Here is a 14,420-nt window from a genome sequence, read left to right on the forward strand (position 1 = left end):
TTCACCCGCCCTCCCCCGTTCGAACCCTTCTCCTTGGAGGACGCCTCCTCGGGTCAGCGACTCGGCGGCGCGGCCCGGGCGGACAGGCCGGCCCGCGGGCCCCAGCCCCGGTGAACGCGGCCTCCGCTAAGGGGGCCGGCGGCAGCGGCTCCCGGGACAGGGCGGGCATAGCGCTGCCAAGGGCGGGCCGAAACCTGGCGGCTGCCACGGAGGAGGAGGAGAGGGAGGAGGAGGAGGAGGAGGAGAGGGAGGGGGCGGCGGGGCGGCGCCGCGCCGGAGCGTGGCGGCCCGGGCCCTCCCCCGCCGTCTGGGGGCCGCTGCTCCGCCCCGCTCGCCCGCCCGGCCCGCGGCTGCCGGGAGCGACTCCATGCGCTCGGGCCGCCAGTGCGCAGCCGCGGCGGAGCCCAGCCGGGGAGGAGGAAGCGGCGCGGCGCTGAGGGGAAGGAGGCCGAGGCCGGCGGAGGTGGCGGCGGCTCATGGCTCCCCGGGCGGGCGGGCGGATGAGGCGCGGGTGTGCGGGCCGCTAGCGCTCCCCGAGGCGGCAGCTCCGGTGGGCGAGGAGGCGAGGCGCGGCCGGCCCCTCTTGCGGCGGCGGCTCCGGCTCCGTGTCGGGGGCGCGGCGGTGGCAGGTCCGGCTCCTCGTCGCCTCCCTGCGGGCGGGTGTTATGGCCCCTTGGGGGAGCGCAGAAGGCTCCTCGGCTTTCAGGTCAGCGCAGCTCCTGCTCCTCGTCGTCTCCTGCTGCGGTAGGTACCGAGGGAGTGACGCCACCCGTCCGCCTCCGTCTCCCGACCCGGGAGGCGGCCGCCCGCCGCGGGGAGGGGAGGGGGGAACAAAGCGGCCTTTCTCCCTGCCGGCCTCCGGCGGCGGGGTCCCTTGGCCCGCCCCGGGCCCTGGCGCTTCCCGGGACCTCAGGCTGCCCTACTAGTGTCCCCGCACTTCCCCGCCCCCAGCCCCGTCCTCCCCTCCGAGCTCGGCTGCTCCAGGGCTCGCTCCGGGTTTTGTCGAATCTGGGGGGGTGGGCGGAAATTCCTCAGGGAAGTCCTTAAAACTGAGGCTGGGATTTGGCCCAGCTGCCCTCGGCTTTCTGTCTCGCAGACGTACGTTGCCGGGAACTCCGGAGTTGGCGTGGGGCCGCGCAAACAAACCAACCCCAAATCCTCTGAGTCACGAATAATCGCTGGCTGTGGGTAATGGGGATGCCTGGGAGATGTTCCACGTCCGGCCGGGCTGGGACGGACGCGGCCTGGTGCCTGGGGGCAAGACGGGCCCCTCCAGGGGCCGAGGGGCTGCGGGGACGGGTGCTGGCGCTGTGTGATGAGTTTGTGACACATCAGCACAGGCCTTGAAGCCCTTCCAGGGACCTTTGCTTCTGCTCAGCCTGCTTTCGGTTCATACCCGAACAGCATTTCCTTTATGGTTATAAACCCATCTTTAAACAGACCTGCTAATGAAAAATAGTTGTGTCAACGCATGAGGGAATGTACTTATGTTGGGTTTTACAGTATGTAAGTGGCCCAGCAGTACACGATAGATCAAAACGCAGCTACTTGACAATCAAAGTCGTCGCGTGTGTTCTCACGGAGTTGTGCTTGTTTTATGAACTCGAGCGTAGGTTGCGTCCGTGGGCCCCCGATGTGGGAAGCAGCCTTTGGCACGGAGCTGGGCATGTGCCTTGCTCTGAGGAGGACAGCAACAGGGGCCCTGATTTAGCAGTTTCTTAAGTAGGTGCCTTTGCTTTAAACACGTGATTGAGCATATGAAATGCTTTGGGTTTGTCTGTGCAAAGGGCTTTGTCCAGCCCATGCCTGTGCTGCAAAGATCAGTGCAAACTCTTAAGTGTAGATGTACCATGAAAATTTATAAGAACATTTCATATTTACATGCGTAGAAGTAAGATAGGCCTCTTCAAACAGAACTACAGTTATGCCTGTACCTGTAACTGAATAGCTAAACTGGTATAAGTTAATTTTTGAGGGGGCCTACTTGCATGAACTAAGCGAGGTACTGATCAATCTTTTAAATGCACACAAAGTCAAGGAAAAGAGTATTAGTGTCTATATAGGCTGCTAAAAATTTGATATGTCAAAAGCTGAAGTGAAAGCATAACTAAAAAGGAGTTCACTTATGGTAGAGCAGGGACTGGTAAGCAAAATCTCAAGTCTGGATATATTAAACTGTCCTTATGTTTGTATACTTAATGTACTTGAGAAATTTAACTTCTGTGCGAAGGTTTTTAACAAACTCTGTATTTGTTTATTATACTTATGACAGAATTGAAGTAAAAAGTAAAAATTATAATTGTCGTGATATACGTCAATCAGCCTGACTTCAGTAGATAGATTCGGATTGTGATGCTGTAACTTAGGTAGTATTGTCATTATTTCCACTATAAAAATTTAAACTTACAAGCACAATCTTTAGTTAGAGAAAAAACAACCAATTAAAATTCTTGCTGAATAATGTTTTTCATAGACCTTTAATCAAGGCTTTCCAAAGTTCAACCAAGATTGAAGGCTCCATAAGTTTCTTTTGCCTTGCTGAGAAACACATCGCCATCCGTTATCGCCGTTGCTGGGAAGGAGAAGCTGCTTCCAATTTCGATCAGTGTGCCTGCCTCATCCTCCTGAGGGATTAGTTTCTCCTAACAGGTTTTGTTACAAATGTCTGAAGTTCTGAGCAGTTTCACTGTTTGAAGGAAAGGAACTTTCTCCTCCCCAGGCTAGAGCATCCAAAATGTTCGCTGTGTAGTGTAGCCCTATCTTGAGCTGTCATTTTGATTTCTCCTGTTTCTTTTGGGAGAAGAAAGTGGGAACTATTCCCAATTAAAGCATTTTACCTTCCTGTACAACTGCTTTTAGCTCTTCCAAACTAAACTAATTTAATATCAGCATGAATTTGACCAAGGCACTGCTGACAGCAGAGCTCTGGACTGTGATGTTGATCCTGAGCAGAGCCTTGTAGATATCATTATGTTACTGCATGTTAAGGCTTTGAATACAGTAGGCGGTACTCAAGGTAAATGCATGCTTGGAAAAGCAGTAGTGCATTGCTTTGGTTGCCTTCCATTATGCAGTTGTACAGCTATAATATCTAGAATTTTCCACCAATTAAAAAACTAAATTCACCAAGGTTGATATGTGGGCATTGAGCTCTCCAGGGAATGTTTCTGTTTCCCTGTAGTTAGTGAATTTTTCAAACCTTCCTTATGATGATGACTATACTTATAAAAATTTGAGAAGGAGGAATACTGATGAGTGAAATATTGGAATAGCACCGACTAACAAGAATTATAGCTTGGTGGGGTGTTGGGCAATGGTATTTGTTTTTAATATGTCTGGCCTTCCTGTTGGCTTGAGAGTTTTATATCCAAGAAATAATTGATTGTATGTGTCTTTATATAATCCTGGCATGGCTTTTACTGGGACAAATAGGAAGACATTTCTGCATATCTCAAAGGCCCTAACAGTTATCTGGGTTCAAAACAGAACTGTACGTGGTGCAAAGTAGTTTCTTTAGGGGAAAAATGTCATTTGAGAAATTGGTTCTCTTCTTGAGGGCAGTGTTTTTCAAACCAAAGTTTGATGACTGATTGACTGGAAACCAAATTAATCTTACTTGTTTTCTTGTTAAAACACAAGCTTAGGTTAGGGAACTGAATTCCTAATGTTACCATTTTGTTTGATTTTTATTTAACTCTTGGCAGGATGATGGTTTATATCTTACTGGTACTGTGTTGCAGCATTTTCAGGACCAGTTTGGGAGGGATTGGTGTTCCAGAGCAGAGGTCGAGTTACGAAAAGTCTCTGAGGTGGCACAGTGCAAAAGCTAGGACATGCCTTCAGGAGTCCAGAAGCGTGGATACTTGGCTTCTTCAGATTTCTGGAAAGTCAAATTTTTTATAGTCTTGACTATACCTTGATTATACTTGTCACCTCGATATATTAATTTGAATTTTTGTCCCACTGACCAGAAGACTACAGGGAACTTTTATAGTGTTCTGTACAGTTGGTAGTAGTCAATGCAGTAGTACAGTAGGTAAATTTCCCTGCTTCTGGCTTCACCAGATGTAATGAATATCAAAGAAAAATATTTACAGTAGTAGGACAGCGAGACTAAAACAATACAAAGGTAGAAGTGGGGGCAGATAGAGATCAGTCTTAATTCTCCTTATCTCCAGGATGGGTTTGGCTTTCGTGAGTACTTCTTGAAGTACCAATGAGAAATATTATCAGAGATCAGGAAATGATTATTCCCAAAAAATGTAGTTGAAACAATGTTGTATATTACTACTGAGACTGCAATGCTATTGACATTACTCTGACCCATTAAAGAAAGACATATTACACTTATATAAGCTTTAAAACACTTAGTTTTGGTTAGTTTAAAACACTCACTTTGGTTAGAACCATTCCAGGTTTCTGTGGTACAAATTTTGCTTGAGATTACAACAAGACTATATATATAATTAATTGTTCATTTGGTTTTAAGGTAAGGCAGGTAAAATTGTCATAAAAGTTCACCAGTCAGGACCCAAATTTTACTTACATGTCAGTTTGCTAATGATGATATGAGGAAGAATAAATAATTCTTCAGGTTCGTTCACCTTTGAAAGAATAGTCTGAATCATGTAAGCAAATAAAGTCTGCCAGCCAGTTTATTTAATTTTCTAAAGAAGTTGAACTATGAAGCCAGAACAGACTGTCCTAAAGCAATGGTTTGGCTTAATAAATTATTGTACCTTAAACTCTTGAATGTCACTCTTTAGTGTTACTTTTGTGATATACTGAACAGATATATTTTGCTAAGCTGTAAATCGTATTATTGGCAGAACTGCTGCATTTAATTTATTAGAATGGTTTTGTAGTCCTTGAAGTGAAAATGTCCTCATTTTAATGCCACAGAAATTTATATTGTCTAATAAGTTGATCATATGTCAAGTTGTGCAAGTACATACATATTCAACTGGCTGTTCAGAGCCACAGTTAGGTCTGTAGTCAAAGTATCTATGAGGTCAGGCAGACAATATTTAAAGCAGTGTTCATTCGAGGGAAGAAGAAAAAACCCACATCCTAGACAACCTCATAGCAAAAAGAGTTTGAAAATTTAATCTAAGGTAGTTGGTGTGGTTGTTATTATGCACTAAATGAGAACGTCGCCAGAGGAAGAGCAGAGAGGTACTTGTAACCGGAATCAGGACAGAAGCCACCTGACTCCATTTCTGTCATCAGAGCAAAGCGTATAATTAGCATGGCTTTTTCTGCTGTTTCTGTCATTGGTAGGAGAGGAAGAGCTCTGCTGGGTTAGTGTTGGAAGGGCCCTACAGGTGAATCTGTTTGACTCCTTTGCTTTAGTCACTCCTATTTTAGTATCAAATAGATGTAAACTGTATGGGTATTATTTTCAACTAAGCCCTAAATATATTGTTTTATATTTGTCCTGGCTAAAACCTGCAATTATGGTTAGTCTTGTGGTTCGTTAACAGATCTCAAATTTTTAAACTTAGTATCTTTGGTATGTTAAGTACATCCCTCCACACATCGTTTATCTTTTACCATATGCCTCAGTTTCCCAAGCTGTAGACATTATTTTCATACTTGTTAAGTATAATTCACTAATTTCCTTACAATTTTTTAAAAATTCATGAGTACTGTTTGTACTGTATAAATAGTGTGGTTTTGCTTTCCTAGATGTCTCTGCATTTTCCAGTTTTAGTGTTCCATTTGTCCCAGATAGTTAGTGATGATATTAAATACTGGAACAGCTGAGATATCTAGCTAGGCATTAATTGAAAGAGTGTGATTTGTCAACAGCCTGGGATTTTTTTGGCTTGTATGCATTTCAGAATTACTAGCTGTAACATTTTGCCATAACGATTATTACTGAGGTGTCAGCTCGTCGGCAAGATTCAGCCTACTTAGTGTACATGGTTGTAAGAAAACACTGGATACCAGTGCATTTGATACCATGGAAGCTGGTTCTAGATCTGAGTTCCTGTGTTTATCCCCCTCAGTAGAAATAAATGTCCTAAGTGGTTTATAGCAGGTATATAATACCATACTCTGAACTACTGTGTTGTTCTGACTATCTTTTTTTTTTTCCCTACACTTGACTTTTTGCTGCAGTTGTTAGTTTACTAATGCTTTATTACATGAAGGTTTACAGTTGCATTGAAATACATAGTATTGATTCTTGCGAGTATCTAAGTTTAAACTACTAAATGCGGCATAAGTGACAGATCAGTGCAAATATGTTCAAAAGTACTATTCTAAATTGTGGTTCTGACTTGTTTCTCTGGACAGATGCTTTAAATTTGGATATATTATAAGTTTTGCTACATTATTAATGTGTTGCTGATGGTTTTTTAGCAAAGAAAGCATATTTAGTAGCTATCTGCTAGATTTTTTTCTTCCTGTTCTATTTGACGCTCTGAATTTTAGGTTCTGAGGGAATTCCTGTATAACTTTCTCATCTGTTTTGCAAGGAACAACTTTCTGGAAGTAGTCAGGGAAAAAAAAAGTTTAGAATCTTTTTTCCCCCCTGACTTATTTGTTACTGGATCAAAAGTAAGTTAGCAAACAAGAGCCCCAAAAAATTTAAGAAAGCTTATGAGTAGAGCATATTTTGAAGGGGAAAAAAAAAGTCACATGAAAACATTTGGTTTAGTAGCTTGAGTTGTCATAAGATGGTCTCTTTTTTTCATTTAAGCATCTTGTGACTTGTCAGTACTTTCCCAGATACCTTTAGTTGTTTGTGGAATTTTTTGATATGCAAGAAACCTGAACTTGCTCACTCTTACAGTGAACTATAAACTTTCAGCAAAGCGATGAAAGTGAACTAGTTGTATTTCTCTGTAAGTGGAAAGTACACCTGAACTATGTATTAGGATGTGAACTGCATGTTTTCACCCATCTGATTGTTTGTCTGTAACTCGTGACTACCCTTCCCTTAACCCTCTGGGATGTTTCCTCTGCTAAGTGGAAGCCCCCAGGACTGACTCTGGGTAACCAGAGCAGACCTTTTAAGTCAGTTGCAGCCAGAAAACAGGAGAGTGATCCTCTAACAAGCAGTGTGAGCACACTTTGGCATGTGGTGTAGGTCTATAATGAAGTTGCTTGTGTTTAACAGTTAGGAAAAAATGACTCAGCTAGAGGCTCCTGTAACTTGGTTTTATTACTCCGGCTTTGTATTGGGAGTCATAGATAGGTCCCTCTGAAAGTACAGATTGTGAGAATAGTACTTTCATGAAAAAAAAATAGGATTTTGTTTTTCCTCTAATTTATACAGTGTTATTAGTAATAAGTTTGTTCTAGTCAATGATGTCTCTTAAAAATTTAGTGATCTTACTCATTTAAGGAACTGCTCCTTTAGAAAGAACTTTTTAGTAACTGAAGGTGAGCAATTTAGAACAGAAGTCTTGTTGATGCATCTTGTAGAGGGAAGGCATACACTTACATTCATGTGCTCTGGCTTCTAGATTTTAGCCGTATATGAATTTTCATAAGACTTCGGTTAGCACCTTTTTTTTTCCCTACACTTTACAAAGTGTGTTAGAATCCAACGAATTAATATACCCTGATAAGGTGTTTTCCTTCTATGAAATTGTATTTTGAGTATCTCAAGTAAAAGAAAGTAAAAGCTTCAATTAAGGGTATTGTAGTAACTGGGATGAGACAGATAATGAATAGGTCATATGCAGTAAACAAATCCATATATATGTGTTCCTCTTACCACATAGTTTTAAGTGGAGGCTTTAACCCTCCCCTCCTTTTTTTCCACATAGAGCTAAACAGAGTCCTTTCCAAAGAAAGAATGATTCTAGAGTCCTAATTAGCATGCTGTTTTATTCATAATATTCTTGTATTTACTTCACTCTGCTCTTCATAATACTAAGCAATTACATTTCCCCATTTGCTCTCTTCTAAAGAAGTGCTCAGAGACAGTGCCCAGGGATTTAACTCAAAATGTGTGTCTAAACCATATGGAAATATTTGTAACTGGACTTGGGAAAGTACCTATCTCATTTTTTTTTCCACAGTTGATAATTTTTTAAAGGTATGGAGACAGAACGCTTCTCCTTTCCAACATGTAAAAATCAGTTTAAATATTCTGAAAGAGATGCCTATTGGTGTCTGTCAGAAAAATGAGTGATAAAATCATCAGTCACGTCTCTTGATCACAGCAACATGTAGCTGGAGGTACTGTCTGGGATGGATTTGGGTAGTTGTATAATTAGTAGAAATGGCTTCCCTTGTCAGAGCACCTTCCGTTGTTCATGTTTCCTATCTAAAGGTACTGAAAGCAACCAGTTCCATGGCTGAAGTTCATCTAGTGCCTATGGTTAGAGATATTCATGAAGACCGGAGAGCTGGGATAGCAAGGGAGGGAAAGATTGGGACGTCTTGGGAAGGCACGTTCACAGCTAAAGGTGGCAGAACTGTTCAGTGTGGAAGAGGAAGCCAAGCTGTCTGGGAGAAGAGCTGTTGTTTAAGAGGCTGTACAAGTGGAAGGGAAGAAGGGCACTAGCTCTTTCATTTTAAGGGGTGTTATGGTGGCTGAGTGAGCAGTGAGACTGCAATCAGTCTAAGAGGTTAGTTACTCTTATGAGTTATGAGCAAGCAAGAAAAGGGGTTTGAGTGCAGGAGGAGCTCAGGAATTGCATGAGGTCTACTTTCAGGCCTTCCAAGTACTCTCAGGCAGGGGGATGTTACGGAAGCGTTAGATTCTTGCGTTTTACCTGTGCTTTAGAAAATAAGTGGATGAACAAACAGATATTTTTGAGCATTTTGTAACTCAGCGTATGGCTTTCATCAATGTTTTGAAACATCCTTTTTTGCAACCCTGCTGTGTTTTCCCCTTTCTGGCTGATGCTGGCATTTGGCAATTGTGCGCTCTTTAGCAGCTTTACTGCTGGATGTGCCTGGGAGCTGTATGTTTCTAGAGTCCAGTTACTACTGACTTCCCTGTTGCTGCTGATCCAGCTAATGCTGTTTCCAATGCCTGGTGCCTAGGTGTTGTCTCACTTCAATCCCTGATTTCAAGTTCTGTTGTGTCTGTCATCTGTGCACACTGTTGTAACAAAGCTTCAGTGGTATCACAGTTCTAATGTAAATTGCAATCCAATATACCAAAGCTAAGTGATAATGTTACTACTCTCTTGTTAAGTCCACAATACCAGCTTTCTTTTTTTCTTCATCCATTGTGGAAATCTGGGGCAGTAGTGCCTGTACAGCTTTTGCCTTTACACTGTAGATGAGTAAGGCTTGGGAAAAGGACTATTCCTTTATCCCCTTGCCTTAGTGAGGAACACAGTCCGCTTTCCCCACTATCTGTTGGAACCGCACAGTTTGTGTGTGGTGCCTTTGGGGTTCATGAGGAGTTTTCCTGCAATAAGAAATCCTGTCTTCTAAACATACAGATTGGGAGGAGCAGCAGTGCTGCAAACTTGTCCCATGCAATGACATGGGACAGATCCTCCCAGCGTGAAAAGTTGAGGTCATGGCTGGGGAATTAAGAGACCCCCATCTGTACTCCTAACTAACAGAAAGTTCCAGCAGTACTTGATAGTGACTTTTTGGAATGCGTATCATAAAATATTCACCTGTACATCTGTCTTAATGTTAATTAAAAGCATGGAGGCCAGGAAGATGTATGTGGGAATCAAGTGAGTAAGTCTATATTAGAATCTCTTTCACCAGTTTTCTGGAACTGTCCCTAGTTCGTGGCTTTACAAAGGAGGTGGATCTGAACTCTAGATAGCCATTTAGAGCGTTGGACATCAAGGAATTCGGCATAAAGGCAATAGGTTTCAGAAATTATTAATGACCAAAATAAAACTGAATTTAAATTTTTAATCTGAGATCCTGCTTGCTGACCATACTGCACATTTGGGAGCCAATAAAGTGCTCAAAGCTCCTAATTTGAAATAATCATGCACAGTTTCTCAGGCATGTGTGTGTTATTCAAGTAAAATGATCATATCAAACAGTATGTTTTTTCAAGGGAGATGAGTTACTCTGATGGGAAGGAAGTCTGAATTAGCTTTAAACTTGTAAGTTGTTGAACATAGTTTATAAATTACTGCTATGAACGTAAGGATCATGGCATCAGATTCTTATTAAGCAACTCCTTCGTGCCTGTACTGAAATACTGTGTACTTTGATGTATTTTTGAAGTGTCTGAAGATATTTTAATATATTTAGACATGTAATCAGAGTTTGTGTTTTGGAGTTTATGGGGTCATAGACCCCCCATTGTTCTGGGTCTACTTTTCTCCCTATATCTGGGAATCTGCTATTAAACTGGAAGGGCGTGTACTAAAATGAGTGATGTACTTCATTATATAAGAGCAGATAAATAGAAATTTGACCATGTAGGCATTATGTCTGACATTGATCTTGTACTTGTCACTATGCTATGTCACATTTTTTGCTATTTTAAAATTCAGTGCCTCCCTTTAAAAAGGACGTAGGAGCAAGTGCTGAATTTTGTTAACAGGTTGGCTTTTAATAGAATGGAATGTCTGCCTGTATATGTAATTTTTTACTGTTTATTTTACAGCTGAATTAGTGCATTGAAGCCTAATTTACCCATTTTCCTCTTCAAACTACATTCCTCAAAAAGGAAACCCATAGCTATTTGAGTCTTAGAACCTTTGTGTAGCAGTATAGAGTGAAGCACCCCTGTTGTAGCATGGTCATGATTATTATTTAAAAAAAATATTACCAAGTACTGTATACTTCAGTTAAACTTCTCAAGAGATAGGATTTGTGTATTAGTGTAGGGCAGGCTAAGAACTTCTGTCATTAATCCACAACTTTGTTTCCTAAGCCAAGACTAACTTGCTCTGTGCTTAAGGTTGTCTCCTGTTAGTTTTGTTGACCATTGCCTTAGCCCTTCCTTAGTGAAGTTAGTAATTGACTTAATCCATAATTCTGTGTCAGCGGAAGTTGACAAAATCAAGGTAAATCTTTGGTTTTCCAATGCACGTATGATTTTGTGTAAGTACTACTAAGTCCTGTGATTGCTTTGAATATGTATATACATATTTGGAAGGGGGAGGGTATGGAATTTTAATCCATGCTCAGCCTTGACTTTGCTGTGCTTTGTTGTGATCAGTTTAAATTTTTATCCTGGCATCAGTAAGATCAAAGTCAAATCAAAATTAACTGCTTTTAAAAATGTAGTAAAATTACCTGCACTTTGATAATTTATGAGTGATGAAATTAACTTTAGACCTTAGGAATTTTCAGTGGCATGTTTATTAATTCAAAATTATTTTTATAAAAAGCTACATTTGAAAGTTTTACCCACCCAGGATTATTGTAGGCCACTTATCTCTGTTGTAGGTGGTCCGTATTAGAAACCTATACAGTTTGTTTTGCTTTGAGAGGACAAAGGCCAACAGGAGTGCCATCTCTACCATCCCTTTTAGCCACAGCAAGCTGAACAGTTTCCTTCTGGGGACTGAACCAGCTAAAATACTTCAAGGGTGAATATACGGATCTCTTGAGAAATCACGTTGTCTTGGTGCCCCAACACTGGTAATGACTGAATCCGTGTAAAAGTAGTCTTGTAATGTCAATGCCGAGCCTCTGAGTACTTCTGCAGATGATCCAGAAAGGAAAATCAAGTAAATAGTCAAAAGGATAACAATCAGTGGTGAAGTATAAACAGCGTAAGAATTTGCAAGTATTCTGTCTTCCTAGTATCTACTTCATCACAAATAAGCCTTGCTCTTCAGTTTTGCAATCTACATCGACTTGAAAGTACTTCCTAATTTTAGAAAGTAGTATATGTATGTACTATCAATAATGAGGAATGGAAAACTCGGATACCATGAAATATTCCCGACTTCCTTTATACTCTTTTCTCAGAACGGTACCTCTTGTAGTGATATCCTCTTCCTTTTTTGAATAGCAAACACACAGCGAAACCAATGCCCTTAAACTGTGGCTTATTATTATTCATTAGGCAGAGTTGCCAGTAAGGAATTGTGAGAGATGTAATCTGCTTTCATCAGTGCACAAGTGTAAGAATGCTTTTCATGCAAATTGAAAAGAAGCTACATCCAAAAGAATACAACTGCCTGTCAAATTTGGTAAATGGTATTAACATAAAATACTAGTATCTTTTTCACATAGCTATTTTTCCAAAGCATTCTTCATCCCTTTCTTCAAAAAATCATTTTGTTTCATTCATACACTGATTGAATCTGAGTGTCCCAACAAACAGCTGCTGTTTGAGTTTCTTTCCCTAGTTGGCTGTTACTTTATATGTGGCATCTCTTTGTAAAAGAACACTTGTGTATCAAGTGGTAACTTGCTGGTATGGAGCTTTCTTCTTAAACATAGACTTATACCAAAAGAATACTGTAAACCTAACTCGCATCTAAATTTACTGTGCTTTAGTGATGTGACATGCTTGGAAACAAACCTTCAATGAATATTTTTCTTTTAAAATATTATTTGTATAGTTGCCTGAAAGCTCTTTATCATCTGAGGTTTGAGTATTAAGATAGACTAATACCCCTCACACCAACAGCATTCCTGTAAAATATTGTTGTTTGCAGGGTAGAAGCTGAAGCATAGAAAAGGAATAGCTGTTCGATGGTTGTGCTTGAATAGAGTTTGTTAGTCCACATTTCTGGTCCTATGCTGATTTTGTGTGTGAGTGTGAAGTGGGGAGTATTGGTTTGCCTTAACTTAAGGCAGAGTCAGTGTGGGAAAAGGCAGACTTACTAAAGGGATGTGAGGCAACAGGGATGTGATTTACTGATCTGAACTGCTCTACGGAGAAGTCTCAATTCTTGGTGTAGGCAGACTAGTCTGTCCCTCAGAGGGAAGATAAAGGATGAAGAGTGGTCCTGAAGCATTTAAATGCAAACAGCACCCTTTTGGGAAAGATGCAGTTGCTTAGTTTTCGTTGTGGAACTGGAAATAGGCTACTTGGAGAGCAGTGTGTCTGTTCTACTTTATGTAAAGCTCCCAACTCCCATCCTTGTCTGTTTTTACAAATGGACTACCAAATAATTTCTCTCATCCCCCAAAATGCCAATCCTCTTCTACTCATAAGAAGCACTCCCTTGTATATTTCAGCTATTGTTTCTTAAGTGAATGGATGCAGACTGCTTTAAAAGGTTTAGTGATGATCTGCTGCTGACACTTAGATAGCTGGTCTGAAGGAGCTCTCTTTTACTGGAAGCAGACAGGTAGAACTTTTTTTTTCTCGTGGATTATTGTATTCTATGTGGAATCTCTTACTTTTAGTAACGAGAAATTTTACAATGTAGCATTTATGTTGGAACACAAGTAGAAATGTATAATTTTTTCATTAAATTCCTATTAACTGGATTTTTGGGACTGTTGCTCTTCTGCCAATGTGGTAGAAATAGTCCAAAGTATTTCGAAGCTGTGGGGAATGTACAGATGTGCACAACTGCTCTTATGCTGTGTGATCCATGGGAAACCAGGCTCAAGTTGATGCTCAGATACCAGATAACAGTGAATATGTGCAAACTAAACAGCTGAAGTGGCTTTTGGAGTACGGGATTGTGAACTGGGTGGACAAAGGGGTGGGCAGTAATTATGTAACTTGACCTTCAGTCATTGGTGTTTATCTGAATGACTCTTGGCAGGGATTTCCTCGGAGGAATAGTTGAAACATGTTTTGGTATAGTATCCCATGTATTTAATAAGATTTTTTAGGAAACTGGAGTGCAGAAAAAAAAAGTTGCTAAAACTGTTGTCAGGAAGGAAGTTAATGACTCACGTAAACGTGTAGTGAGAATGTTTTCGGTCAAGAAAGGAATAGATGAGAAGAAGAGCTGGAAGAGCTTGTGTCAAGGCAAAAGTGGAGATAAGGTGTACTAGGTGTAGGGATAGCACACTGGAAGGTAATTATAAATACGAATGTCAGGGTAAATGGTGGTAAGGATTTTGGAAATACCTGTTAGATCACATTCTCTTCTCCAAGGCGTTCATTCCTCTCACTATGTTTAAGCCTCTCTTCCTATTTCTGCTTTTGTCACAGGACCTCTGTCCTAGAGAGAGCGTCTGCGTGTGTGTCTGTGCACACACTCACTCATGGCTACCTGCTTTTCCCTCCATGGGGGAGCTGGTGGTTTGGTAATGTTTTTCAGTGTAGTGCAGTGTGAGGTGCTCTGTGTTTTCTTGGTGAACATCCCAGGACCTGGAGGGGCTGGGGAGTGCCTCTGTGTGTGAACCCCCTTTCCTAGTTCTGCCAGTGGTACTGGCATGTGGGTAAGCCTGAGGACAGGGGTACTGGGAATCGGAAGCCTCATGCTGGCCATATTGAAGCTGAGAGGGATGGTACAGTCCCAAGTATGGCTGTGGTTCGGTGAAAGGAGGCAGCTTATTTTTTTGTCATTCATCTCCATAGGGCGTTTTCATTAAGATGGTAA

The 14,420-nt window shown here is 41.6% G+C and overlaps 1 protein-coding gene across 2 annotated transcripts in view; it reads left to right on the plus strand.

The window, feature by feature from the left end:
• Window positions 1-443: 443 nt before the first annotated feature.
• LRP12 (LDL receptor related protein 12) overlaps window positions 444-14,420 on the plus strand; it is a 52,904-nt gene continuing 38,927 nt past the window's right edge. For both annotated transcript variants that reach the window (XM_075141293.1, XM_075141294.1), the window contains exon 1: window positions 444-744. In XM_075141293.1, the coding sequence (XP_074997394.1) occupies window positions 666-744 (79 nt within the window). In that variant the 5' untranslated portion in view covers window positions 444-665. The remainder of the gene's footprint in view (window positions 745-14,420) is intronic.

The sequence above is a fragment of the Calonectris borealis genome, chromosome 2 (assembly GCF_964195595.1).
Source record: "Calonectris borealis chromosome 2, bCalBor7.hap1.2, whole genome shotgun sequence".
Taxonomy (NCBI): Eukaryota; Metazoa; Chordata; class Aves; order Procellariiformes; family Procellariidae; genus Calonectris; species Calonectris borealis.